The sequence below is a fragment of the Pinus tabuliformis genome, chromosome 8 (genome assembly GCF_031772625.1).
Source record: "Pinus tabuliformis cultivar Carrire ecotype Pingquan chromosome 8, CPIR1, whole genome shotgun sequence".
Classification (NCBI taxonomy): domain Eukaryota; kingdom Viridiplantae; phylum Streptophyta; class Pinopsida; order Pinales; family Pinaceae; genus Pinus; species Pinus tabuliformis.
This window is the reverse complement of record NC_142294.1, coordinates 1,574,553,615-1,574,581,415: the sequence shown is the minus strand read 5'-3', so window position 1 is coordinate 1,574,581,415 and position 27,801 is coordinate 1,574,553,615. Positions and strand designations below refer to the sequence as shown.

General features: G+C 37.8%; 2 protein-coding genes across 2 annotated transcripts; both read left to right on the top strand.

Annotated features, from left to right (window-relative positions):
* Positions 1 to 332: 332 nt before the first annotated feature.
* LOC149242044 (autophagy-like protein) lies at positions 333 to 26,962 on the top strand. Its single transcript, XM_089374138.1, has 6 exons — positions 333 to 844; positions 1,194 to 2,262; positions 3,510 to 5,226; positions 5,339 to 5,562; positions 6,547 to 6,763; positions 26,354 to 26,962. Exons 2-6 carry the CDS (start codon positions 1,319 to 1,321, stop codon positions 26,687 to 26,689), a joined length of 3,438 nt encoding a protein of 1,145 aa, XP_089230264.1. The 5' UTR covers positions 333 to 844; positions 1,194 to 1,318; the 3' UTR covers positions 26,690 to 26,962.
* Positions 22,167 to 26,456, top strand: LOC149242045 (uncharacterized). Its single transcript, XM_089374139.1, has 2 exons — positions 22,167 to 23,176; positions 23,276 to 26,456. The coding sequence occupies exon 2, from the start codon at positions 23,301 to 23,303 to the stop codon at positions 23,694 to 23,696; it is 396 nt and encodes a 131-aa protein (XP_089230265.1). The 5' UTR covers positions 22,167 to 23,176; positions 23,276 to 23,300; the 3' UTR covers positions 23,697 to 26,456.
* Positions 26,963 to 27,801: the final 839 nt, after the last annotated feature.

Sequence of the window (27,801 nt, the reverse complement as noted above, 5' to 3'; positions counted from 1 at the left end):
TATTAAACCATTTCATGGCGTCAAATCTAACTGTGATTTCTGTGAACTGATTAAGTTTAACCTCATTGTAGTTTATTAAACAAATTTATTAATCACATGTATTATTCCAACTCAGCAAATAGAAACTTACAGATATCTGAGTGTATTTGGGTTTCTAGTCCAACTCTGCCCTACAATTAACATCTAAACCACGGCGATTATAACACGTGTCATCACCATCCATAGCCTTGCCGCCAGCTGGCGGCCAACAGGCTCCAGACGAAAGCGCAGCCGCCGGGAAAGAGCTTAATTTTAGGGAGCCCGGTAAATTTATATAACCATTATAAAAGTATAAACAAAGAAAAAAAAAAATCTCTGCAAGATACCAAGAGATTTTTTAATGTGCTCTGGGGTTTCGTTGGGCTTTCAAAATTTTGGACCAACGCGCAGGGATTCAAACCCCAGTTCGACTGTAGAGCTGTCGTTGCTTGGTATTCAAGCACAGAGCACATTCTAACGAGCGATTCGCCGGGGTTTTGACTGCAATAATTTTTATTCTTTAAATTCTATAAATTGCCAGCGGATTTTTGTTTTGTTTTGTTTTTGGTTGCCTTGGATAAGAAAATGAGAAAAACTGTACATACCTTCATGAAATTCGCGAAGAGTCGAAATTTGAATCCCACATATGCGAGGCGATTGTGTGAAGATTTCGTGTAAATTTTGTAAGGAATTTACTTGTAGTATGTTTAAATGAATCCATTGCGTGGCCACGGGGTTCGATTGATCATCTACACGGCAGGGCTCTGAAGAGCGGAGCCGTTCGCGGCTGGATTATCTGAAACAACCTATGCACGCATTGGCCACGGTTGGTGCTATATTGATTGTGTTTTTCATTGTATATTGTTATTCTGTGTTAGAGTTTAAGAATTCTTCGCCAGGTTTTAATATGCCTAGGGTTTATTCTTAGATAATGAACTTTATCATCCTATGGAGCGTTGTCTGGTTTTCACAAAAAGAATCCCTATGTAGTTTTGTTCCCGTACTAACTGTTTTACCGAAAGCTTATAATTGCTGAAAATACATGTATATGAATTTCAGCGAAAATTTTGTGAGGAATTTTAATGGTTTTTTTATGACTGGAGATTTGTGTCAAATATATTGGATAATATAATAAAGGCGCCTCTTCTTCTTTTTTATTTTGTTTCTGTCAACAGGGGGTCCAAGAGCCATCTTGCAGACACCGTACAAGGAACGCAGGGTTTCAGTTTGTTGTAGAAGCTGGGTTTTTGAATCTGACTGCACCTTTATTAAGTTTACTCTTCTTAATTTTAAACCTAAAATGAGTTCCATAGATTTTCAGGAATTAGTGCCGGGGAGGAAGATGTTTGTCCATGTGGCCGAGAATGGGCATACCTTTGATCTTGACTGTGAGCCAGGGATGTCTGTAGAAAGTGTGTTGCTTCGCCTAGAATCACTTTCTGGCTTGGCCCCTGATGACCAGCTGCTGATTTGTGGAGCAGTGAGGCTGGACCCGCGACGTTTGTTGGGTGACTACAAACTACCCGGTGATGCTAATGATATTTTTCTTTTCAACCGGGCTCGATTGGCTGGCGATTGCCCTCCGCCTGAAATGGAGCAGATTGAATTGCCCGAAGTTGTAGTTCCTCCGTCTCCGTCGCCTTCTCATAACCCCCATCCATTGGATGATGCATTGGACCCGGCCTTGAAGGCATTGCCCTCGTATGAGAGACAATTCAAGTATCATTTTCAGAAGGGGCACGCCATCTACATTGCAAACCAGGCTAGATTTGAATGCTGTAAACGATTGTTCCAGGAACTAAAAGTGCAGGAAAGGGCTTTGGAGACTGCGAGGAGAAATATGGATCACACTTACAGGATGATTGATCAGAATTATGTTGACTTTATGAAGCGTTTTTCATGGCAGCAGAAACAACACCAGGATCTTTTGGCAAATCTTGCAAGGGATACAGAGAGACTGCGAGCCTGTAAGCTGCACCCGGCTCTTCGGACGGAAGATCGCAAGTGCCTATTAGACTTTACGAGGGAAGATAACTTGCGCAAGGTGCACGAGACATGCACTATTTCCCATGGACAGTTTCAAGAAAAAGTATTACAGTTCAAGGGTATGTATATGAAACTAAAGCACAGTATAGAAGATCTTTTCCGTGCGCAATCTCCAGTCAATGTTCGCCATGTTGAAGATATGATTAGACAGCATGAACGATACCTGGAGGAGCAAGCAAGTATAACACAATCTTTAAGGTTGGTATTATTAATGGCCTTTCTTAGTAGTGGTACTTAGATATTTGAAGATAACATGAAGCTGCATGGAATGTGAATGAAAGGCCTTATGAAATATGGTATCATGTAAAAGGGGACTTCCTGCTTTCATCTTCATCTAGGATGCAATGCCCTCATGCAATTGTTACGCAACTTTGGCTGTTTTGTTGTCTCGAACTTTCTTTCCTTTATGTTGTGAAGCTGGTTGGTGACTAGTATTATTCCTATACCTTGGATTGTATGAATGTATCGGTAAAACAAAAATTGAATGACCCCTTGTCTTTCCGGTCGTGAAATATTAGGTTTTGTTCATAATATTCCCAAAAAATAGCAATCGTAGACTTCTCTTGCTAAAAACGAGTATATGCGGCATAGAGATCTTTCTGAATTTCCACTCAAGGTTTTATTGGCTTGGCTTCTCATCACCTTGCTATTTCTACTAACAATTACTGTTGCTTGCAATAAGCTTGTGTCAACTATAAAGTTGTTTTCAGGCCACTTTAGCATCTAGATTATACTATTTTTCTTGCTATATATTCGATTGCCATGCAGAATAACAAAATCACCTTTACAAACAATTCCATGATAAGTGTTTCCAACTTTTAGACTCTGGCAAAGAGTATTTTTTAATTGCCATCCTCGTGACCAAACTGAGTATTGTTACTAATTCAGATACTCTGCACGAAGTTACTGAAAGAATACTCAAGTTGCATGCTCTCGGCTCTGCTGAATTGTTAAGAACGGCCATTTTCAGCTAATTCAGCTCTCCCATAATGAACTGTCAGAATGCGTGAATTTGCTTACACCCTGTTATCTATCTCTCAAATAGTGTAGTTAATTTTCCAAAAAATTAGGGCATTGGGGTCCCCCTGGGGAATACAATTAGTCTCCCTCTCTACCCCGTAATGAAGAATGAGAGCGTTGGTACCTTGCCATCCCCATGCTACCCCCTCGAGAATTGAACATTTGACCTTCAAGGAGAACTCATGTTCATAACTGTTAGGTCTTCTCATTGGGGTCCACTTGGAAAATACCATTAATATGTGACCTCCGAGGAGAAGACTCATGTTCTTAAACTGTTAGGCCTACTCAACCTGTATTAGTCCAATTGTGTTTTCTGTGCCTGCAAGCATCCTGCCTTTGTTTGATGTGGTTGCATATGTCCACCTTTTACATGTTGTACTTCATTTTATGGAATTTTCTAACTCCATGCATTTTTATCATTGCAGTAAAGATGTAAATACCGTAAGGAAACTTGTGGATGACTGTGTGGGGAGCCAATTATCAGCTTCACTCAGACCTCATGATGCAGTGTCTGCACTGGGTCCTATGTATCATGTTCATGACAGAAGCCACTTGCCAAGAATGGAAGCATGCAGCCGTGCATTGTCTAAATTATTTGAGTTTTGCCAGGCGAAGAAACATGAGATGACTATGTGTGTCCATACAAGCATGCAGAAGGTGTCGTCCCTGCAGTCTGGTATAAGAGATATACGATTTCAACTGTCAGCCTTCAATGAAGCTATGATTCATCAGGATGAGATATTTGCTGAGCTCAAATTGGTTCGCAGAATTGGTCCTGCATATAAGACCTGCCTTGCAGAAGTGGTTAGGAGGAAGGCTTTGATGAAATTGTATATGGGGCAGGCAGGCCAGGTAGCAGAAAAAATGGCTAGAATGAGAGAGACTGAAGTGATCAGACGGGAACAGCTTTTAAAACATCTGGTTGCATATATTCCTCGGGATGCCTTAGCAGCTATGGGCTTATTTGATAATCCTAGTCAGTGTGTTGTTAATATAGCACCATTTGACACCAACTTGATTGACATTGATGTTGGTGATCTGGAGCGCTTGGCTCCAGAAGCCTTAGTTGGGCCACTGCCTAAGGGTGATCATAATCTGCAGGGGAAAAACTCGTTCTCCTCATCTAAAAGTAGTTATCATTCAGTCCCAAGTGAAGAGGGTTCTATAAATGCTGGTAAAGAGTTTGAACTCCAGATGATCGATGAAGGTTGTGATAGTGATGAAATTATTGGAACAAGTAAAATGGAGGTTGAAAATGCATGGCTGAAAGCAGAACTTGCTTCAGCAGTAGCACATATTTGTACTCTCGACCCAGAATTTGTCTATGATTCGGTGGATGAAAGCAGTGTAGAAGGTCTCTTACAGATATCAGCCCAAAAAACAGCAGAAGCATTGCGTTTCAAGGATGAGTATGCAAAACATCTCCAGAATAGTTTGAAGTCCAAGCAGGTACAATGCTTATCATATGAAAAGCGAATTCAGGAGCTTGAGCAAAGGTTAGATCAGTATATGCACCTCCGTAAGATGTCGGATGGCAGGGATTCACAAGGTGCCATATCAAGTGTCCCTGATTTGAAAGCTGATGATTGTAAATCAGAAGATTCAGTTGCAACAGGGGATGGAACTGTGCAAATATCTCCTCTTTCACCAGAACCAATGGATGAGGGAAGTTGTGCTTCTGCTCTATGCACCGTTTCTTTGAAAACTGAACACTTGACTGGACAGACAGGCAAATTCCTAGAAGGTGCTGATGAAAATATGGCTGATTTTCCTGGAGTAATGCTTCCAGATACCATGCCACTGGATACCTCTATGATGGAATTGCGGAGGGAGGAAGTTAAGGTTTCTGTTGAAGCTAGTTCTCAGAATGCAAAAAGTGCAGCACAATCAGATTCTTCTCCTGCAAACAATAATGTACCTCATACTTTAAAACATTCATTGTCTGATTTTGCTGGTCAAATAGGAGGAGAGAATAATTCTGCATCTGATGAAAAAGATGACCATTTGGAGTTGCAAAATGCACTGTCAGAAAAAACACATCAGTGTGCTGAAATTGAAACGAGACTGGCTGCAGTTTTAGAGGAAGTTGCGTCGCTGAGAAGGGAGTTGGAAGTGAGTTTAAAACTCTTGGATGAATCTCAGGTAAGTTCCAATTTCAATAAGCGCACTCTAGTTAGACAATTTAAAAGAAGCACAGTGTTTATTTTCCCTCGAAAGGTTTAACATTAGTGTATTTGTGTTGATTATCAAACAGATGAATTGCGCCCATTTAGAAAATTGTTTACACGAAGCAAGAGAAGAATCTCAAACGAACCTATGTGCAGCAGACCGTAGAGCCACAGAGTATAATGCATTGCGTGCATCAAGTGTGAAGTTGCGAGCTTTATTAGAAAGATTGCGGAACTGCATTGTTGCTCCAGTTGCAGGTGCAACAGGATTTACTGAGTCCCTTCGTGCTTTGGCTGTTTCACTCAGCAGGTAATGAGTTGGAACACTTTGCATTTGAAAAGTTTGGATTTTGCTTGCCTGGCCTTCTCTTTTCTGGTAACAGAGAGTAAGTCATTGGCATTGCACTGAGAGGTGCATATTACATAGTATGGGGGAGATTACTAACGTCTCTTTGTAATAATGCTGACGTTGGCTAAGAAATTAATGAAAAGAATAACAAAAACCAGTGTACATCCATTTTAACCCTGGATGTATCAAGCATAGAGAGAGGGATCAAACCCTTTAAGGTGCAAACATTACCTTAACTCTATGCTTCAAAAAGGTTTGCACCTTGAGGGATTTGATCCCTTTTGGTGCTTAATATATCTGTGGTGAAGATGGATCTTAATGAACTTTTGAGATGTGGAATATTCAATTTATTATTTTTAGGTTTATATCAAATGATAGTAGGCAAGGTGTTATTTTGTTATTACTTGTTCTGCTGAGAGGCACTCTCCAGCCTGGTAGAGATGTTGTAATGTCATGTTCAACATTTTGACTCGGTCAAAATAAAATAAAACAAAATAAAAATAAAAATAAAATAAAAGAAAATAAAGTAAAAAACAAAAAAATTTCCAGCTCAGTATGGCAGAGATGTTGTGTTGTCCTGTTTAACATTTTGACTCGGTCAAAACAAAATAAAAATAAAAAAATTTAAAAATAAAAAACTTAAAATTAATAATTATAATTATAATTAATAATTAAACCACCCTAGATTCATCTTAACTCCGGATCCACCAAGTGCCGAGAGGGATCAAATCTCTTGAGATGCAAACCTCTTTTAGAGTGAAAAGAGATTTGATCCCTCTTGACACTTGGTAGATTCAGAGTTAAGATGGATCTAGGCTGGTCAAATAATTGTACGCAAGGTTATCCATTATTACTTGATTTCTTTTAACTAGAGCTTTCTTTTATGGTATAAAGCAAGATTAGGAAAAATCTGACAAGAATCTTTAATCTGACTGGATGTTGTAGTTCTACCATTGATGAAAATGAAGATGATGGTACGGTGGAGTTTCGGGCTTGTATCAGGGTTTTAGCAGAGAAGGTAGGATACCTTGCTCAACAGCGCCTGGAACTTCTGGAAAGGTGCACAAGGGCAGAGGCTGCCCAAGGGCATTTATCAAAGGAATTGGAGAGCAAGACTGAACTCATAAAGAATTTGTATGCCAAACATAAAATGGAGAGACTGGTCAGTATGTGTTTTTCTTCTTTTCTTTTCTTTTCCATGCATTTTCTTCTTTCTTTTCCCGTCCTAGGTTTTTTTGATCTAGTATGAACCTCTAGCCAATATTTATGAGGCATTATTGGGGTCAGTGTGTTTTTTTTTTTTTTCTCTTAATTTCTTTTCCATCCATTTTCTTCTTTCTTTTCCTGTCCTAGGTTTTTTTGATCTAGTATGAACCTCTAGCCAATATTTATTAGGGATTATTGGGATGAGCAAGTGGCATCTTGGCCTTATAACGAGTTCTACATAGATGTGTAGGAATATTGTTACCTCTTGGGTTTATTAAGAGGTATTCTTTTATTTCTTAAGCTTAGCACTTATTTCCTTTGCTACAGATCTGTATTTGTTGTATTTAGTATTTCTTTGTTTATTTTGGGGACTTAGATCATATCAGAATCATAAACATAAATCATTATCAAATGTTTTTCACCAACTTCCTTTTTATCTGGTTTTCCACATCTTTTGTTCTAATTTCTGTGTTTTAGAAGGTACGTTTCAGTTAATTAAACCTGTCAATATTCATGACTGTTTGATTTTTTTTCCTAGTAGAATGATACTCGTACTGATTAACTTTATAGTGGATGATGTATTTTCAAAACTTCAAAGTATGTTAGATGCCTATGACTATTATTTTGAATGTTTTACTTCGCTACTTATAAAAAATTATGATAGGTATTAATTTATTGATATTTGCTACTGTGGGCAAACGAGGTCAATAGCTGGGTTGACGGAAATTTATAGGCTTTAATACTTACATGAAAAGTATTTGTTCACTATAAAGGTTGAGCTTGTGGTTACGTAAGTATTATTTAGAAAAAACTTTCAGCAACTATTGTTGACATTGGGATATTTTTAGAGCTCCAATATTGGATTTATGTCCCACAAACTGGGTTCCTCTTTCTTTGAAATTGTTAATAAATAATATATGATATTAATTGAGATCGTATTATCACAAATAGTTTTTCAAAACGGGATCCTGTATTTTCGCAGATGCTAATCTTGGAATTAAGATTGATATTCTTAATCAAGTGAAGGATAGGGTTTGTTGGTACCGTGGTTCTAAAAACCGGAACCAGGCTTCTAACTGGACAGTGACCACCTATTAAACTAGGTTTCAAACTGGATTCAATGAACCGGTTTTTAAAAAAATACATAAAATAGTTTTTTGACATTAATTTTAAGATTCCAAACCATGATTCCAAACTTTGCTCATCGATATACCACGTAAGGGAGAATACATGAAAATGGCACTAAGTGCAATATGTGTTAACAGCAAAATACATAATCAATGAGGCTCTAAATGGAGAGACTGTTTTTATCTTTTCTTTTCTTTTCCATGCATTTTCTTCTTTCTTTTCCTGTCCTAGGTTTTTTGATCTAGTATGAACCTCTAGCCAATATTTATTAGGGATTATGGGAATCGGGATGAGCAAGTGGCATCTTGGCCTTATCACGAGTCTTACATAGATTTGTATGAATATTGTTACCTTTTGGAATTATTAAGAGATATTCTTCTATTTCTTAGGCTTAACACTTATTTCCTGTGCTACACATCTGTATTTGTTGTATTTAGTGTTTCTTTGTTTATTTTGGGAACTTAGATCATATCAGAATCATAAATATAAATCATTATTAAATGTTTTTCACCAACTTTTTTTGATCTGGTTTTCCACATCTTTTGTTCTAATTTCTGTGTTTTAGAAGGTACGTTTCAGTTAATTAAACCTGTCAATATTCATGACCCCTAGTAGAATGATACTCGTACTGCTTAACTTTATAGTGGATGATGTATTTTCAAAATTTCAAAGTATGTTAGATGCCTATGACTATTATTTTGAATGCTATAATATTTGAAACTGTGGGCAAACAAGGTCAATAGCTGGGCTGAGGGAAATTTATAGGCTTTAATACTTACATGAAAAGTATTTGTTCACTATAAAGGTTGAGCTTGTGGTTACAAAAGTATTATTTAGAAAAAACTTTCAGCAACTATTGTTGACATTGGGACATTTTTAGAGCTGCTCCAATATTGGAATTATGTCCAACAAACTGGGTTCCTATTTCTTTGAAATTGTTGATAAATAATATATGATATTAATTGAGATCTTATTATCACGAAAGTTTCTCAAAATGGGATCCTGTATTTTCAGTGTTCACAGTTGCTAATCTTGGAATTAAGCTTGATATTCTTAATCAAGTGAAGAATAGGGTTTGTTGGTACTGTGGTTCTAAAAACTGCCCAAAAGATCAACTTAAAATTTGCCCCTAAAATCAAAGTCAATGCTGGTCAAACTGCAGGAAAATCTGAAATTTTCAGCCCTGTAATTCTGTCCTGAAATTGGTCCTCCTTTGTTGAAAAGTGTAACTAGGTTCAGTTTTCATAATGATATGTAATAGTGATTTTATGTAAAGAGATGTAAAGAAGAAAATAAAATTGATTGTAATGCTCGCATCATGGGTTTCATGAGCAAGAGATTTTATTTTAGTAAAGGCTCCCATAGAGAGCCCCTAGAAATATTATCATCTAGTCATAAAAGTCTAAAGAGTCATTGTTATGTAATGCAGACATGTTACACACTGTATAGAGTCATACTTGTCCAAGACCTTGTCACTAGCGCTCATCAAGTCGGCCTACAATGAAGAGATTATTCTAGAAGATGAAGTCGGCCTTCTCCAAGGATAAGTCGGCCTAAAACAGTGATGACCAACGACTATATATACAAGTATTTTTCCTTATTTAGACACAAGCAATTCGGTGAAGCAAGTCTACAAAGGAGTGCGAAAGAGACACTAGAAGAAGCCTCTACATCAGCGCAGCAAGAAAGAAGGATAAAGAAGATAGGTGTGGATTGTTTTGGGCTAACTGGTCTTCCCACGTGCGAAGATAGCAGATCTGAAGGTGTCAAGAGAAGGTCGAAAGATTGCAGTGACATTGAGGTGATCTTGTTTGGGTGACTGAGATTTTGAAGGAAGCCGAGAAGGAGAAGAGCAATAACATTGTTGGAGAGGAGGCTAGTGACTTAGTCTTGGGAGGACTCTAGTGTCAAGGGTCTTTGTCATGGTCTTGGTATTCGTCAATTGAAGATCTATAAGAAGAATTTCATTTGGGTTTTCCTCTCAAAGGGTGAGAGGTTTTGGCCCTGGCTGACAAGCCTATACACTGTGTCTCTTGTCTTTTTATTGTTCATGATTTGGTAATTGTCTTCATGAAAAGAACACAATAATAACTCAAGAAGAGAAGATTGTAATCAAGTAGTAAAAAGACTATCACAAGCAATTATCATAAGTAGAGAAATCATCTATACAATTGATGCCCTAGTTTTCTCAACATGGTATTAGAGCTAAGGTGTTAAGTCAAGGAAGGGCATCCAATCAAGGGGACACACAAGGATCAAGTTTCAAAAGGATCAAAGTGAGACAAAGAATACCAAGCAAGAAACCAAGATCTTCATAATACCGAAAGCCTAGATCGAAGAAATCTACTTTAACAACAGTCTTGAATCATCATCAAGAAGGAAGTAGAAAGAAAGACCGAAACCCTAGAAACATTTCCGAGATCATCATTCGTCCATCATCTAAGGAGTGGAAGTTTTTTAAAGACTAAGGAAGACTAGATCGAAGAACATTATCATTCTCTTCAAAAGGGGTTCGTAAAGCAAGCTCTCTCTCATCAAAGAATACTTCAAGGAGTAATCTTCTACTATCTATATCACTATCAAAATTAAGGAGGAAGCAAGTGAAGAAAGCAACATCTACTCAAGTAAGTATATGACTTCATCTGAATCTGTCAAAATGTCTTTTTGCAAGGAGAGCAACAAATTAGTTGGGGCTTCAAATTTTCTTGCATGGAAGAAAAGAATAAACTTAAACCTCATTGAGAATGAAGTCATGGATCACATCAAAGGGTCAGTAACCCAAACTTCCAAAGAATATACTCAAGCACTTGCTAAATTCATGAAAGGGGAAGTGAGGGGCCCAAAGGATTCCCATAGAATCCATTAAAGACTCCCTCATCCCATATTTATCAAAATTAGACACTTCAAAATTCATATATGACAAATTGGTAGAGTTGTTTTCAGTAAGTACTACAGGAGAAGCTATCTCTGTAAGGAAAGAACTCTACAAATTGAAGATCTCAAGGGAATAGGGATAGGCTCATATTTTATGAGGATTTCAGAAATAAGAGATCAACTTCAAGATCTGGGTGAAATAATGTCTGACAAAGAAATGACCACTGTAGTATTAAATGCATTACTGGAGGAATGGGCAACTTCACTTCAAGTGTTTATGGGAAGAAAGAAGCCACCACTTTCCAAGATCTATGGTCATTATGCAAGATCGAAGAAACCAGACTGAAGGCAAAAATTGATGTGGGATCAAATGAGTAGAATCACGCATATGCTGCTATGACAAAAGGAAAGGGAAAGTTTGGTAAATTTGGTCCTCGAAAGAAAGGGAAGAACATGGCTAAGGTGCAGTGCTATGGATGTCAAGAATATGGGCACAATAGAAGAGATTGTCCTAAACTTAAAAGGGACAATAACAAGAGAAACAAGGAAGAAGCTCATATTACCGAAGAAATGGAAGAACCTGAAATAAAGAAGCCTAAGGAGGAAGTGAGAGATCTCTACTATGACTGAGATAATCTCCTTCACTAAAAGATATTTTGCTAATGTGTATATTATAGATAGGAAGCTTGGTAAATAAGATAGGATGCATCATATTAGAGAATGGCATCATGGTAGAAGCATTAGAAATAAGAACTCGTGACATAAGTAACATGAAGGATGTCTGGGACAAAATCTATAGCTATGTAGGATATAGCTCTTGGGAACCTCATTATAAGCTCAAAGGATACTTATGGAAAAAGGAAGAAGTCATCTAGGACAAGGCTCATCATACATTAGGTAATAAGATAACATCTGCAGGATAAGATATGCAAGATCCTTCGGATTATCTGATAGAATATTCATTATAAGGTTCACCAATCATGAGAAGAAGCAAGGGTTTCATCAAGAATTCCGAATTTGCGGAATTCATGAAATGATGGTATGATGACATAACGGAGAAGCAGACCAATAGAATGAAGCTCCTTCATTCAGAGGAAGCTGTTGCAGGAAGTCTGGATGACCCAAAGGAAAGATGAGGTGTATGTATGCTTACAAGTGATATTATGGAAGTCATGTTATATGGTTGCAGACAACATGGATCAATGTTCTATCTTGAGAATCATGATCAAAGAAAATATTTCCTCCCGCAAAGGATGCAGGAATGCATAGGTCACATCTTTACTAGATGTAGGAATGCATAGGTCACATCTTTACTAGATGAAGTCAACATAATATACCCTCATATGGAGTATGAGGTGACTTCCTACAATTGAGGAACTCTAACTGGAAGTTCCTGCGAATGAAATATGTGACGAAAGAAAGGAAGAAGATCGTGGAATAAGCAACAATGGTAAAGGCAGTCATCATCCGAAAGACCAAGAAGTTTTGACTATGATATCTCCTAGAAAGATATGAAGGCTATGATGGAAGTCTGGAAAAGATAGAGACCCTTGACAATACATATCTTTAGGAGATGTGTCAACATATACACTGGATGTTGATGCTTGCAGGAAGATGTCATGATAAAAGACCATCACAAAGGTAATTATGATTTAAGTGTTCATTTCTTATTTATGAACTAGTATCTGGATGGGCTTATGCAAGGCTACCAAAGGGAAGAATTGTGGATGTCTTCCAAGAGAGAAAGCATGATGAAGGTAGCATAACATGAAGCAATGCCAGATGTTGACTGATAGATCACTTTCTGATGAGAGGAATGCTGACATGACTGACCCATGGATGAAAGTGATGGATGGTCTGTGCCCTATGAAGAAGTCCCAAAAGATGAAGACTCTGTGACAAAGAAATCCATGACATTGAAGGAAGGAGTTCTTCAAGCAACTGGTTGTCCCATCATCTCCACCTGAGGAGTTGTTGTAGGTCCCTAATTAAGAGGGAGCTTGGAAAGAAGTTTCTTACTTGGAAGAAACTTGGAAATTCCTAAGCCAAGAGGGAGCTTAGGTACATTCCTTCTATAGGAATGAGTGCATTTCTTTATTGGATTAGAGATGCCCTCCCTAATTCTGAGGGAGATATAGACACATCATTCTGGTCTTCACCTGGGAAGACAGAAAGGAGGATTGGATAATCATTTGGCATCCGATACTCTTTGAGGATGAGATAGGGCATCCAAGATAAGAGTAGTCGTAGAGGACCGATATTCTTTGAGGGCTGGGGAGTCGAAGATAAGAATAGTCCTGATGGAACACATTTGAGAACCCGGGTGGGGTATGTTCCAAGAGAGACAATGATGAGAGTGTATAAATCATTGGTCTCCCTAGCATTGAGCTCAGATCTTGTGGAGAGATAGAGCTGTTAGTCAAGGCCTTGCTATGTAACAATGTTGGTTGATATGATACTAAACAAATGGGTTACCAATCCGATTCTTCTTATGAGAAATTCTTCAGATTAAGAATGATCAAGTACCATTATGAATACCTCCCTAGTTAAGAGGGAGTGTTGAAAAGTGTAACTAGGTTCCATTTTCATAATGACATGTAATAGTGATCTTATGTAAAGAGATGTAAAGAAAAAAATAAAATTTATTGTAATGCTTGCATCATGGGTTTCGTGAGCAAGAGATTTTATTTTAGTAAAGGCTCCCATTGAGAGCCCTTAGGAATATTTTCATCTAGTCATAAAAGTCTAAAGAGTCATTGTCATGTAATGAAGACATGTTACACATTGTATAGAGTCATACTTGTCTAAGTAATGTCATCCTCCAAGACCTTGTCACTAGCCCTCATCAAGTTGGCCTACAATGAAGAGATTATTCTAGAAGATGAAGTCGGCCTTCTCCAAAGAACATGCTTGCCTAAAACAACCATGACCAATGACTATATATACAAGTACTTGTCCTCATTTAGACACAAGCAATTCGGTGAAGCAAGTCTACAAAGAAGTGCGAAAGGGACATTAGAAGATGACTCTATATTAGTGTGGCAAGAATGAAGGATAACAAAGATAGGTGTGGACTGTTTTGGGCTATTTGGTCTTCCCACGTGCAAAGGTAGCATATCTGAGGTGTCAAGAGAAGGTTGAAAGATTGCAGCTACATTAAGGTGATCTTGTTTGGGTAAAAGACCTCCCTAGAAGGAGTCGAGTAGAAGTGCAATAAGTCTCTCTCTTTAGGAGACTTCAAGAAAGCGAAAGTAATATAGGGTTTCTGTGGTAGGGTTGCAAACCTACAAGAAGAGATCAAGATTCTGAAGGAAGCCGAGAAGGAGAAGAGGAAGAGCAACATTGGAGAGGAGGCTAGTGACTTGGTCTTGGGAGGACTCTAGTGTCAAGGGTCTTTGTCATGGTCTTGGTATTTGTCAATTGAAGATCTATAAGAAGAATTTCGTTTGGGTTTTCCTCTCAAAGAGTGAGAGGTTTTGGCCCTGGCTGACAAGCCTATATACTGTGTCTCGTCTCTTTATTGTTCATGATTTGGTAATTGTCTTGATGAAAAGAACACAATAATAACTCAAGAAGAGAATATCATAATCAAGTAGTAAAAAGACTATCACAAGCAATTATCATAAGTAGAGAAATCATCTATACAATTGATGCCATAGTTTTCTCAACATCCTTGTCACACGTGGGAGAGGAAAGGTATGCCCAATAAGTGTACGAACCAATGAGAGGAGAGAGAAGAATGTGTGAGTGATGATGATGCCAAATGAGGTGAGAGTTCACTTATATTTATACAAGTCAATGAGGGTGAAGTGACACGTCTATTGGGCTTCATGAGCCTACATGATGACGTGGCTGACCTTGACAGAGTGGACATGTGTGGGCATAAATTCAAAAACACATTTTTGCTTGTCCAAATTTGATGATCTTTAGATCAATTTTGGTCCTCTAGAAATGAGGAATTCAATGCAATCATCATCTCCATCAAATGAACTATATCCAAAGTGGAATTTGGCCCTAGTTGCCAATTTTAACACTTTTTTCAAGGAGTCAAGGTCTTCTTCAAGGTGTTTCTTTCAACGAATCAAAGTCTTCTTCAAAGTGTCTTTAAAGAGTCAAAACCTTTCCCTTCTGATGGTTCCTCCAACGAGTCAAAGTCTTCCTTTCAAGAATCAAAGTCAACAAGAGTCAAAAGAGTCTTTCTGCAACTTGACAAAGATTTCGGCTTCTTGCTTCAGGTCTGCAATTCGGCCTGCAGTCTTCGGCCCTGCAATTCACACAGATCCCAAGAAAATTTTGCATGTGTGAGCTGATATAGGTCAGATTTAGGGTTTCTTCTTTCTTGCTTGGATTCTTCTCTTTTCTTCTAGCCTTCGCTCTTGTTTTTCTTCTTTCTTGAGTGTAGATTGAACTTGATTGGATTGGTGCCACAATAGGTCGAATTCTTCTCTAATATATAGTCATCTTGAGGGTTCGAATGGGCTTCTCTGGGGCCGACTTGGTGTTGGTAGTTTATAAGTGGCACTTTAAAATCAAAATTAATGTTTCTATCTTAATATAATGTGCTCGTAAGGGTCTTATACATATGACAAGGATTATATTGACTCAATAAACCCTATAGCATGAAGAACATGCTTGACCTAATTCACAATAATAAAAATAAAGCATGAAACCCATGCTTTCAAAACTATATTTTTCTTTTTCTTTTTGATTTTAAATAAATATGTATAATGATGAGTAATAATTATGAAGACCGAACATAGTGACATTTTCCAACGCTCCTTAACTATGGAGGTACTCATAATTAAACTAATGGTACAAAGTTGACCTCAAGTTGAAATGTTCTAAGAAGAGTATCATAATCAACATATGCAATGATTAGAAATCTTTATGCCATCTAGGCTGATTGCCAATGTATCTTAAGTACCATCTAGACTACTTGCCAAGGTACTTCCAAGGACCTAGGTGTCATTTGGCTACCTGCCAAGACACTAACTTATCAAGGATCCAGGTGTCATCTAGGTTACCTACCAAGACAACAACCCTAATAGGGTTCTAGAATTCAGGTATCATCTAGGCTACCTACCAGGGTACCAACTCAACAAGGATCCAAGTGTCATCTATGCTACTTGCCAAGACAATAACTTATCAAGGACCCAAGTGTCATCTAGGCTACTTGTCAAGACACCAACCCTAACAAGGTTCCAAGTATCATCTGCCAAGATACCAATAGGGATCTAGGTACCATCTAGACTACCTGCCTCCCTAATAGGGATCTAGGTATCATCTAGGCTACTTGCCAAGATACCAACACTAAGTACCATCATACGAGCTAATCAACCTTAAGTTATGACAACTCATCATGTCTTAATACAATAAGAGGTATTAACCAATCCAATCATGTTTCTCAAATATACAAGTTTCTCAATGAGAAACTTAGGCAAAATATGAGATACATGTTCATTTTTTTTCGGAATATATTGTAGCTTTACATCCTCATATTAATCCTTAGTATGCTTAGTATTAGTATGAGAGATGGGACCTTGGTCAACAAGGGGATTTATCGATCCTCCAATCAACTGGAATCAAACAACTTCCTTTTTCATCATATTCAACTTCATTCTTTAATTGCTAATATGCTCATTAGAGAGGAACTTTAACATCATTTGGGTTTTGTTAAAATTGGCAACTAGGGCCAAACTCCATGAGGGTCATCTTATTTATGGCAGCATATATTTTTCTTGGATTCTTCTCGTCAATAGGTGTAGGATTGATCTAAAGATCATCTGATTCCAACATGTATTCATGGAGATATGAATTTATTTGTGTTATGGGACAATTCGTCAAGGTCGACTAGCAACCAAATTGACCCCACTTGTGCTCAACGTTTTAGTATAAAAAGAGGTGGCTTGCTAGTCATTGCACACACACTCTTCTTGTGATCTCTTCCTCTCCACTTGTCTTTGGGTTTTGGTGGGAGGAGAGATCCTAAGAGACAATGTTGACTTAATGGAGAAGGCTCTACGCTATCATAGAGAAGGCTAAATGCTAGTATGAAGCAAGCCCTAATCGCTGCCTTTATAATGCCCTAAACACAGTTAGAAGGCATAATGCCCTAGCCACAGGTCTAAAGGGAGTTTATGCAGCAGAGGAGAGAAGGTTTTGTGCAACACATTGAAGGAGGATTCTCTTGTGCCCTAGCCGCAACAATAATGAGGAAGGAACAACATGGAAGGAGGGAATGTCTTAAGGGTTTGAGCTTGTTGTTTTCAGGGTCCGAGTTGCTGGGAGAAGGGGCGAGGTCCGTTGGAGGAAGGCTGAGACTGTTGAGAGTATTGCCGACTATTTTAGGGCTAGTATGAGGGTTGTTTTGGTGGGCTATAGGAGAGCTACAGCCAAGCTGAGGTAGGCTGCAGGCCTAGCCTCCCAAAATAGGCCTAAATTTGGGTTGTTAAGCAATGGCAATTGCCCAGAACAACAACCCACAAAGGTGTACCTCTTGGCATATGCCGCAGCAAAGAGAGGGTTGTCAAGTCGGTTTATGAAGGGAAGTTGTAGCGCGCACTTGCACTAACCAGGACAACACTACTGCAGCAACGTGGGAATGTGCATTGGATCCATGTTCTTGGACCAGTTTGGATCAGTCTACATTGCAGATTGTTGAGAGCCATTTGTTGGAGTTGCCTTAGGTTTGAAGGAACTCCAACTAGGAGCAGATCTCGCTATGGAGTGATATTACACATGCCCTCCCAAGATTGATGCCCTAACTAGTCCATGACCACATTGTGAAGGCTATCCCATTTGTTGTTAGAATGCCCTTCCCAATCTAGCAATGTGGCAATACTAAGATGTGACAACATGAATGTAATAAGATGCAACATGTTGAATGCTTGCAACATGATGAAGGGCATAGTGATGAAGTGTTTCATAACGTAATGATGAATGTTGCAATGAGGTGCAACAATATGATATGATGTGACAACATAGTAATAGGGTACACCAACATGAATGTATTGAAGTGTAGCGTGAGTATGATGGGTGCAACATAATGCATAGTGACAGTGGTGCAACACAATGATGCATAGTGCAACATGATGATGAAGAGTAGCATGTTGGGTACCTCATGATGAGGTGCAACTCAGTGATGGTGCAGCAGGGAGCAACATAGTGATGATGGACTTGGTATGATGGTGCAACACAATGATAGGTACAACAAGGTGATGGAATCACCTATGTCCAGATCAACTATCTTATGTGACATCTTCTTAGAGAAGATCTCTGCTCTTATTTAGATAAGTCAAAATGCTAACTTTTGAAGTATATGTACTATCTCTCTCTCTTGTTGAACTATTGAAGAACATATAAGAAGAATTGATCAAGGGTTTCCCCACATTGAGGTTTGTCCTTGGTTGGCGCCACATCTTTTATGTCCTCTTGTCTTGGCTTGTCTTCTGTGATTTATGTTTATGTTTATGTTCTATCTTCATTTTACTATCATGCTAAATGTGATTGCTAATCTGTGATTGGATATTGAGCTAATATGGAAAATTGAAGTAAATTTGCTATCAGCATAGAAAATACCTAAAATTAACAGGGTTCTACATCTTTCTCTTTCTATCACGCTCATCAATATCATGAGGCCATCTTTTCAACATTTTCATGTACCTCCAATCTTCATTAACAAGTACAACCAAGCACAATATACAAGAATCAAGATATCAAATTTTGTTAGTCTAGGGTTTACACTTATTGTGGAGTATTTTTGGTCCTAGGGTTTTGACATGGACTCTTAAGATCCATCTTCATACCATCTTTTAGGTAGGGTTTAATGCAAACACTAGAACCTTATTCAAAAACTCTATTAGGGTTTCTATTATAACATTTAGCTAGCAAACCCTAGTAGTCATATCCCAAGAATTAGGGATTCATAGAGGAAACAATAAACTAGGATTAGGGTTTTTGTTTTTTAGGGTTTACTTGTATCCGACGTTCAGAAAATCCTAAATATTAGGAAACCCTAAACCTAAGATCTATGAAATAGCTAAAAAAAAATTTCATAGCTACAAAAACCTTGCTTGCAAATATAATACAAAGATATAATATAGAAGAAACATACCTAAAATAGTCTTCTTCTTTGTTTTGTACTGCTCCTCTGAGACTTCCTTTATGGTACAAGTAATATTGTTGCATAGAATGGTCTATATGCTTTGATTGATGATTGCTTTTATCAAAGATACCAAAACTTCTTTATCGATGCAATATCTTGAGAGTTGCATTGTTCCCTCTGAATCTAGCCATAATCTTTATTTGGTCTGCAATCCTCTTGAGAGAAAACATAAAAGAAAGGTTATAATTGAGTAAAGTAAGGCTAGATAAACTTGAAGGAATAAAAAACAATGAAAGAATAAATAGTTTGAATACTTATCTTTTTGTGAACTACAACGACAACTCCTTGATCTAGATATTTTGAAATATATCTTATGTCTAGGAATATTGGACACATACTCCTAATTACTAGATTTACAAATTAAAATTTATAAACTAAGACCTAAATCAATCAATAGTGATCTATAAAGATGTTCTAAAGACCTAGAATTAAAGGATATGAAACACTAGCAATCCTTTAGTCTTCAAGTCTCTTCTTGATTAATAGTACAAGTATTTGACCTTGGACTCTTCTCCTTTGGCTTTCTTTGATGGTTCTTCAGTATTAGCAACATTAACATGATCTCTTTCTCTCTTCTTGTTGTCATTTGATTTTTCGGGACATTGGTTTCTAGCGTGCCCAAACAGGTAGCAAAACTTTTCTTCAGGGAAGTTTTTAGGCTTCATGAACTGCCTAAAAATATAATCAGTGATTGAGATGGCAGATTTATGTGGGAATTTTGGCAGGAATTCTTCAGTTTAGTTGGGACAGAATTGATCCCAAGCACCAACTATCATCCGCAAATAGATGGCCAAACAAAGATCATGAACAAATGGATCGAGGGATACTTACGTAACTATGTGACGGGTCAGTAGAAGGCATAGATCAAACGGTTATACCTTGGGGAGTATTGTTACAATACCACTTATCATTTGTCTATTGGGATGACACCTTTTAGAGCATTGTACGGTTATGATGCTCCATTGTCATTGGAGACAACAGGGCCCCATTAGCTAAAGATTGGATACAAGAAAGCTAGGATATTCTTAGGAGACTCAGAGAAAACATGCAGGCTTCGCAAAATCAGCAAAAGATGTACACAAACCAACATCGAACATAACATAGTTTTGAGGTAGGAGACCTCGTATTTTTGAGATTGCGACTATACAAACAATCTACACAAGAAAAATGATGCAAAAACGTTGAAGCCGAGGTTTTATGGACACAACAAAGTTCTCTGAAAAATAGGAGAAGTAACATACGAATTAGAACTGCCAAAAGAAAGAATAATTCATAATGTCTTCCATGTTTCCTGTCTCAAGAACGCTGTCACTACTTCTATCGAATTGCCTTTTTTGGATGAAGGACCACTGGAACTAATCCCAGAAGCAATCATGGCAGTCCAAGAATAGAAACGAAGAGGCTGAGTGATTTCAAAATATCTTATTAGGTGGAACAGTCTGTCAAAATAAGACGCCACATGGGAAGGAGAACGAGTATTACAACACCACAATTGGCAATTGCTTGAGGGTAAGAAATTTTAGGAAGGGGGGAGTGTAATGTCCTCTCCAAAATGATGGGCTAATGGAGGATGAAATAGCGTATTCGACCCCATATGCTATGGTCTTGATCAGTGTTGCGAAAATCGCGATAACATGAAAAAATCACGATTTTTTTTTTTTTTTTTTTTAATTTATTTATTTCGTCGATAAAATCGCCAGATTATTAAAAAAAATCATGATTCGATGGGTAAAAATCATCCGGCTCTCGGACAATGCGTTTTATAAGGAAAAAATGATTTTTTTTTTGTTATTTTGAACAGACAACAATGTGGTTTGAGCACTGAGGAGGATAGGAAGCGTGGAAGGCGTCTAGGGCAGAGGAGGAGGAAGCCTAGAGCAAGAGAATTTCGTCTTTGGATCAAATTTCTTCGACAAACCGTGGCTTCCAGGTATGGGCACCAAATTTGGCCATTTTGTTTTGGGTTTTTTCTTGGTTTTGCTTGGGTTTCTATAACCCATTGATTATAAATGATTTTTGAGTGGATTTGATGGTGTTTTTTTTTCATTTTTGTTGCATAGAGTGGAGAGAGTTTATTTTGGATATAGTTGAGGTTTTTTTGTTTGTTTGTCAAAAATTCAATGTGTTGTGTCATGTATGTAATTATTTTTTTTTTAAATTTTTTTAACTTGCAATTCTTATTGTGCCATAGTTTCAACTTCAAACGTCATCTTACATTAAAACTCAAGAGTTCAATCAAGTTACAAACATGCCAAGGAAATTGGACCCTCTGTGGGAATTTGTTGAACTTGATGGAGGGTTTGATAGAATGAACTTGTCTTGCAAGTTGTGTGGGTAGCATATGTCAAGGGGAGTTTATAGATTGAAGTATCACCTTGCACAAATCCCTGGACATGATGTAGGGCCTTGCACCAATACAAATGCGGAAATCATCCGAAGAGCCATGAGCTCATTGGAAGAATTAGAGCAAGAGAAAGTGACCAAAGCAGATCTGAAGAAGCAAATAACAGGGAGAGTGTTAGGAGTGAATATGGAAGTAGCACTGGTTCTACTTCAGCATCAATGTCTACAACCAACCCTGTAGCTGCCTCATCGTTTTTTGTTCCTAGAACCACGCCTGGTTCACAACCATCTATCACTTCAATGCTTAAAAAAAATGAGAAAGAACAAGCTGACAAGATGTTGAGCAAGTTTCTCCTTTGAAGTGATATTCCTTTCAGTGTTGCAAGGAATAATCCATTTTTTTAGCTAAGTGTTGATGCTATTGTAGTTGTTGGCCCAGGGTACAAAATCCCTTTTTATGATGACTTTAGAGGCCGCATTCTTCAAGATGAAAAGGTTGACTGCACCAAAATATTGGAGGACTTTAGAGCATCATGGGCACGAACATGATGCATTGTGATGTCAGAGGGTTGGATCGACCAAAATGGGAGAACCCTTGTAAACTTCTTGGTTAGTTGTCCCAAGGGGACAATCCCAAGGGGACAATGTTTATGAAATTTCTTGATGCATTTTCACATATCAAAGATGCAAAATTATTATGTGATTTGCTGGATGTGTTTATTTTGGAGGTGGGTGTAGAACATTTGTCCAAGTCATAACGAACAATGCTGCAAATTATTTTGTTGCTGACAAGATGCTTATGGAGAGGCATCCTACTTTATTTTGGACATTTTGTGCTGCACATTGTATTGATTTGATGTTGGAGGACATAGGAAAAATTTCCTTTGTCAAAGATATTGTTGACTCATCAAAAAACATTACAAAATTTATATATAATCATGCATCTGTGCTTGATGAGAAATTCACCAACAACAAGGAGTTGGTGCGCCCTGCCATTACATGGTTTGCCACCAGTTTCATATCTCTTCAATCCCTCTTGAATTCTATGTGGGATGTGAAGAGAATGTTTCTTTCAGAGGAGTGGCGTGCTTTAACATTTAGCCGCAAACCAGAAGGAGAGGCCATATGCAGATTAGTTTCATACCAGGAAAACTTCTGGGCGGGAGTGCAAGAGGTGTACACCGTTACTGAACCTTTGGTAAAGGTTCTTCTATTAGTTGATGGTGAGAAGTCCGCAATGGGCTATTTGTATGAGGCCATGGACAAGGCCAAAGAATCCATTCGGGCCTAATATGATGATAAGGGAGATGAGGGGTTTCAGAAACAACTTCTCCTTTGGGAAGTGATTGATGGATGATGGAACAACACACTCCATTGTCCCATTCATGCTGCAGGGATCTACCTAAACCTCGCATTTTCTTACCCATGCGGGTTCTTATTTTTGATGTTGAGATCATGGATGGATTGTTAACTTGTGTTCAGATGATGGCGATCTCCAACAGAACGTGCAGAAATCTCCAAAGAAATGGAGATATACAGGGTGGCAGGTGGCACATTTGGCTTTGAGATCGCTGTGGTTGATAGGAAGACTCAAATGCCAGGTATTTTTTAGTTTGTTTCAAATTCCATTGTTTCTTCAAGTTCATAACTTCATACATTGCTTCAACTTTCAAATTTCATTTTTTTCTTATGTTATCTTATTTGTAATTTTGTTGTAGATGCATGGTGGACTTTCTATGGTGTCAGAGTACTCCATTTGCAAAAGCTTGCCATTTGAATCCTCAGCCAAACATGTAGCTCCTCAGGATGCGAGCGCAATTGGAGTGTATTTGAAAAAATACACAACAAGAAGCGCAACAGGTTAAACTTTAAACTTAAAATATTCCAAATTTCCAAATAATTTTTTGAATTCATTAAATAATATTTTTTTATAATTATTATTTTATGATCTTTGTACAGGTTGGAGTCTCAGTGATTTAATGAAATGGTCTACGTCTACTACAATCTTCGATTGTGGGTGAGGCAACTTGAGAGGATACCTGATATGGATGCCATCTCATTGGATGGGATTGACACCACTGCTGCATGGAGGGTTGAGGCCGAGAGGCCTCTCATGGAGTCTACCGATGATTGGTTAGAGCAGGAGGTAGTGGAAGACGTAAAGGAGGAGGAGGAGGAGGAGAAACAGGAGGAGGAGGTGACACCACCTACCCAGGCTACCCCTGCCACCAGTAGAGGACGTGGTCTACCTCCTCTAGCTCCTACTTCTTCAGCTTCTAGAGCACAGCAGAGTCCACTACCAACTCCACCGACATCTACATCTAGAGGGAAAGGGAAAGCTATTGCATTTTCTCGCAAGAGGGGCAGAGGAAATCAGTAGTATTAGTTATTTGGTTCATTTCATTGTATATGACATTATGACTCATGATATGAGACACGTTATTATATTTTTTGTTGATATTTTGAGGTTGAGTTGGGACTCAAGAGTCAGGACTTACTATTCAGGGGTCATTGTTATGTGTGATGTAGCACTAGAAATGATATTACACATCTTATATATTAGTTCTTTTATCATATTTATGTGTCAATGTATTTATTTTATGTTGTAGATGCTTTAGATATTAAAAAAATTGAAAAACAATGAATATTTTTGTATTTTATGTTTTTTCCCCTCACCGATTTAATCCCGATAACGATTTTCGCAACACTGGTCTTGATAAAGGGGTAAAAACCCAATTTTTCCTAAGTTGGGGGTAACATTGGGCAAAAGTTGTAGGCTGGGGCTAAAAAACCAAAAATTAGGGGTTTGCGCCCACAATCCCTCACATTTTTGGAGCCCGTGGAAAATCTATAAATAGAAGAGAGTTGAGATCAAAATTCAAATCAATCATCATCAATTGTGGATCAAATCTTCTGTTCTTGAGCTATAACTCGTGAGGGTTTTAAGACCCCTTCTCTTCTACTAGTTTTGATGGTGAAAGATTCCACCTTGGTTAGTTCTGTTTTCTTTTTTGTCTACTTTGTTCCAGCAACAGGGATTTTCTCTATATCAAGGAGCAGCAAGTTAAGCTGATTGAAGGATTTGTGACAAGTAAATCGAGTCACTTTTGAGCTTTATGAATTCTTATCTGAGGTTAAACAGGGTTCCCATTGAATCAGACCAAACCTTTCTGACCAAAATTCCTGAGGCCAGCTGGCCGAAACTTCTGTGGCAGCCAAAACCATTGAGACAGACCCCCGAAGTTCCTCCCTAGAGCATGACAATCTGTCCAAGACTGATTAGTGATTCCTACTGAAGCAGCCGAGGCCCCTTGGACTCCAAAGCACCAAACTCCCACATCTGAAGCAGGGTCCGAGACCACCTAGGGCTTGTAATCCAAGCATTCTGGCTGCGGATCCTGTAACAGAGTAGAAGGGGTTCCTGAGGAAGTGCGAGGGTTCTAATTTGCAGCTGATCCGAGACTATTGAGGTGGTCAAGGGCAAAAGATGAGTGCGGACCTGAGGCAACTAGCGCATTTGATTAAACAGAACTCGTGTAGTGTTTATTAGTCTGCATATAAATTGGGATCTCCATTTCACGGTTGAATTTACTAGGGTCTGTTTGAAACTATATATCTCTTGCACTGGTTGATGCAATTGTTGGATTATACTGTAGGGTTTATTTCATATTGGAAAGTTAGAACTGTTTATTGAAAGTCATATTATTTTTGTTGAATTAAACTGATTGTACAAAAAGATCATTTTTATTGAAACCCTAGCTACTGAAGTAAAACCTAGGGCAAAAATTTCCTTACAATTTTACAGAAATTACCTCTTCAATAATTTAGAAAAAATGTGTAATCTTTTTTAAGTCTTATTGTGGGGGTAAAAAATTGTGCTACAAATTTTCCAATATGCAAATAATCTCTGGTTACAAATTTCTCTTCGAGTAGTTGGACAAAGGGCCAACAGCATGAAGATTTGTCCTAAATTCAATTTTTGTGGAGAAACTAGGGATTTCTGGAAGGTAAATCTGGCAAGGAAAAATTAAGATTTTGGTAACCTTTACTAATAGGAAATATGTCTGGAAGACAAGCTATAGGAAAAATAAGGAGTTTGTGGAGAGTTCGAAAGACAACTCAGCTCCAGAATTAACGTGTTCTTGAAGTGGTTTGAAAAACATTAAGAAATCACCGTTGCAAGTTGACAGAGATGTTACTGAAATGTTTTTGGTGATCCTTCATTAAATTAAGTAGAATTTTTTGCAGATCTTTTCATTCCTAAAATGTGTTTTTGCATAATATAACAAAAATTTCATATTCTGTAACCTCCACATGTCTTGCACCTGATAGATAGAATCCTAAATAACTGGTGAATTTATTATACCGGTTGGTATTTATTTCTTTACTTTGAACAGGGTAATTATATGACGTGTGAAACAGTCCTTTTGAGTTGCACAAAGGTTTGCGTCCCTTATTTTCAGATAGTTTCTTTGGCTTGCAAGTTACTGTGTATTACTCACAGGTATAAATATCAGATTACGACAAATAAACTCATATGATGATTGTGAGAAGATTAAACAATATTACCAGCACAATGCAAGTCTTTCTCGATTTGAAGTGACTATTGATTCATGGGGCTGGCATGGAAGGTACCTTGCTTACTGTTGGCATATATATAAACAGATACATCAAGAATGTGTCTACAGTAAGCTATTCCCACATGGTCACATAATAAAAACATTAATCAAGTAATGTCCTCTTTTCGAATAAGCAAATAGGCAAATAGACATAAAATTTTGTCAAATTCTATTTGAAGATTTTGATGAAAACTATGAAATGTATAATTATACTTGTGATCTGGGCAACTGTAACTCATTTATTGTAAAGCAACTTATCTGGTCTGATTTTTCTGCTACACATGGTTTTTGTATGGTTTTTTCTACAGTTTTTGGTAACAGGAATTTCAAGTTTGGGAGGCTTCTGCTGTTTCCATTTGGAATATTTAGTTGAATCTTCTGAACTAAATAGAGTTTGCATATGGTTTTGAAACTCCAGGTAAACAAGGAAAAGATATCTTTCACTCGATTTGAAGTCCATGAGCTTGCTGCATTTGTCCGTAATTCTGCAGGGCATTATGAAGCAATCAACCGCAACTGCAGGAATTACTATTTATCAGAGGAGTCCATTGCCCTCTTTGTTGATAACCTTCCAAATGGACGTCAATATATAATTGGACAGATTGTGCATATAGAAAGGAATGTTGCAAGGCAGGCTCCACCTTCTAGTAGTTCAAGGTCTCGCAGCAATCCTTATGGCCTTCCTATAGGCACCGAGTTCTTTGTAGTTACTGTGGCCATGGTTCCTGATACAATACAATCACCACATTCTTAAGTCTATAACGTTTGGCTTTCTTGAAAACATGCTCCACATTACAAGGAGCTTGTTAGCAAGCTTCTTATGTACAGTTTCCATTGTTTTGAACTCCACATGTTTATTACCCATATCACGTTGTATTATATCTATATCAATCCTGATTGAGAAATTAATCAGCATCTTCAACATAAGCTTGTGAATACTATTAAAGGTATCACTTTTATTAAGCTAGTTTTATTGAGGCAAATGCATGGAACACTTATGACTAATCTGAGTATTCTTATTTCTTAATTTGTACATGTGTAAAATGAATCTATGCTTATAGATAAGTTTGCCAATAAGATGTATTCATCAAAAAATTGATTTTATATGGAGGAACTAAAACCCAATCCACTTTGCTTTTTAAGGTGTGTTATCCTGATGTGGGACTGGGGTGTGTGTTAACATTTAGAAAGTTTATCTTGGCTGTAGGAGAGAAATTCCCAGGGTAACCTTTTCACTCCAACTTGTAGATTGAAGGCTAGTCCCTTCAAAATCCAGAGAGGGCTCTCTCTGACCTTTACACTGGCTAGATTTTTAGATAGGTTGTGTTGATGTAGTGTTTGGTTGGACCTGAAGTCAATAGCTCATTGGGTGATGGAGTCAAATAGCTAGGTTTAGATAGGTTTACCAAGATAACTGGCTGTCTAATCAGGATTGATAAAGGCAGGGTGGATAGCAGATCCTGGACCTATGACATTTGCTGTAGATGGATGATGAAGAAGAAAAACAATCAACCACTATAGGACGTGCACAATGAACCCTAAGGTGGCTTTAGAAGATCAAAATGAGAACCTTTGAAAACCTAACTCGAAGCGTCAAGAATAGAGTGAATTCTGAATCAATTTATTTTTTTCAAACATTTGGAGGGAATGTAGCTATGAGATTATTGAAGGAGAAATTAAAGGAAAACAAAGAGATACATTCTAAAATCCACTATCTCATGATTCTTTATATCACTGGTTAGAATCTACTGACCTTGGCAAATGAAATAATTGAAGCATTCAAAACACACAGATAGTGATTATAATTTTCAGAAAATCCAACCTTTTCTTCATATTCTTAACGCAATATATAGAAAATGCAATATA

What these genes read in the sequence shown, in the direction of transcription:
- LOC149242045 (XM_089374139.1), top strand. Translation starts at nt 23,301, where the DNA reads ATGGTCTACGTCTACTACAATCTTCGATTGTGGGTGAGGCAACTTGAG.
- LOC149242044 (XM_089374138.1), top strand. Translation starts at nt 1,319, where the DNA reads ATGAGTTCCATAGATTTTCAGGAATTAGTGCCGGGGAGGAAGATGTTT. An exon ending in AGTATAACACAATCTTTAAG is followed by an intron (nt 2,263 to 3,509) that starts GTTGGTATTATT and finishes TTATCATTGCAG; the next exon opens with TAAAGATGTAAATACCGTAA. An exon ending in AACTCTTGGATGAATCTCAG is followed by an intron (nt 5,227 to 5,338) that starts GTAAGTTCCAAT and finishes ATTATCAAACAG; the next exon opens with ATGAATTGCGCCCATTTAGA.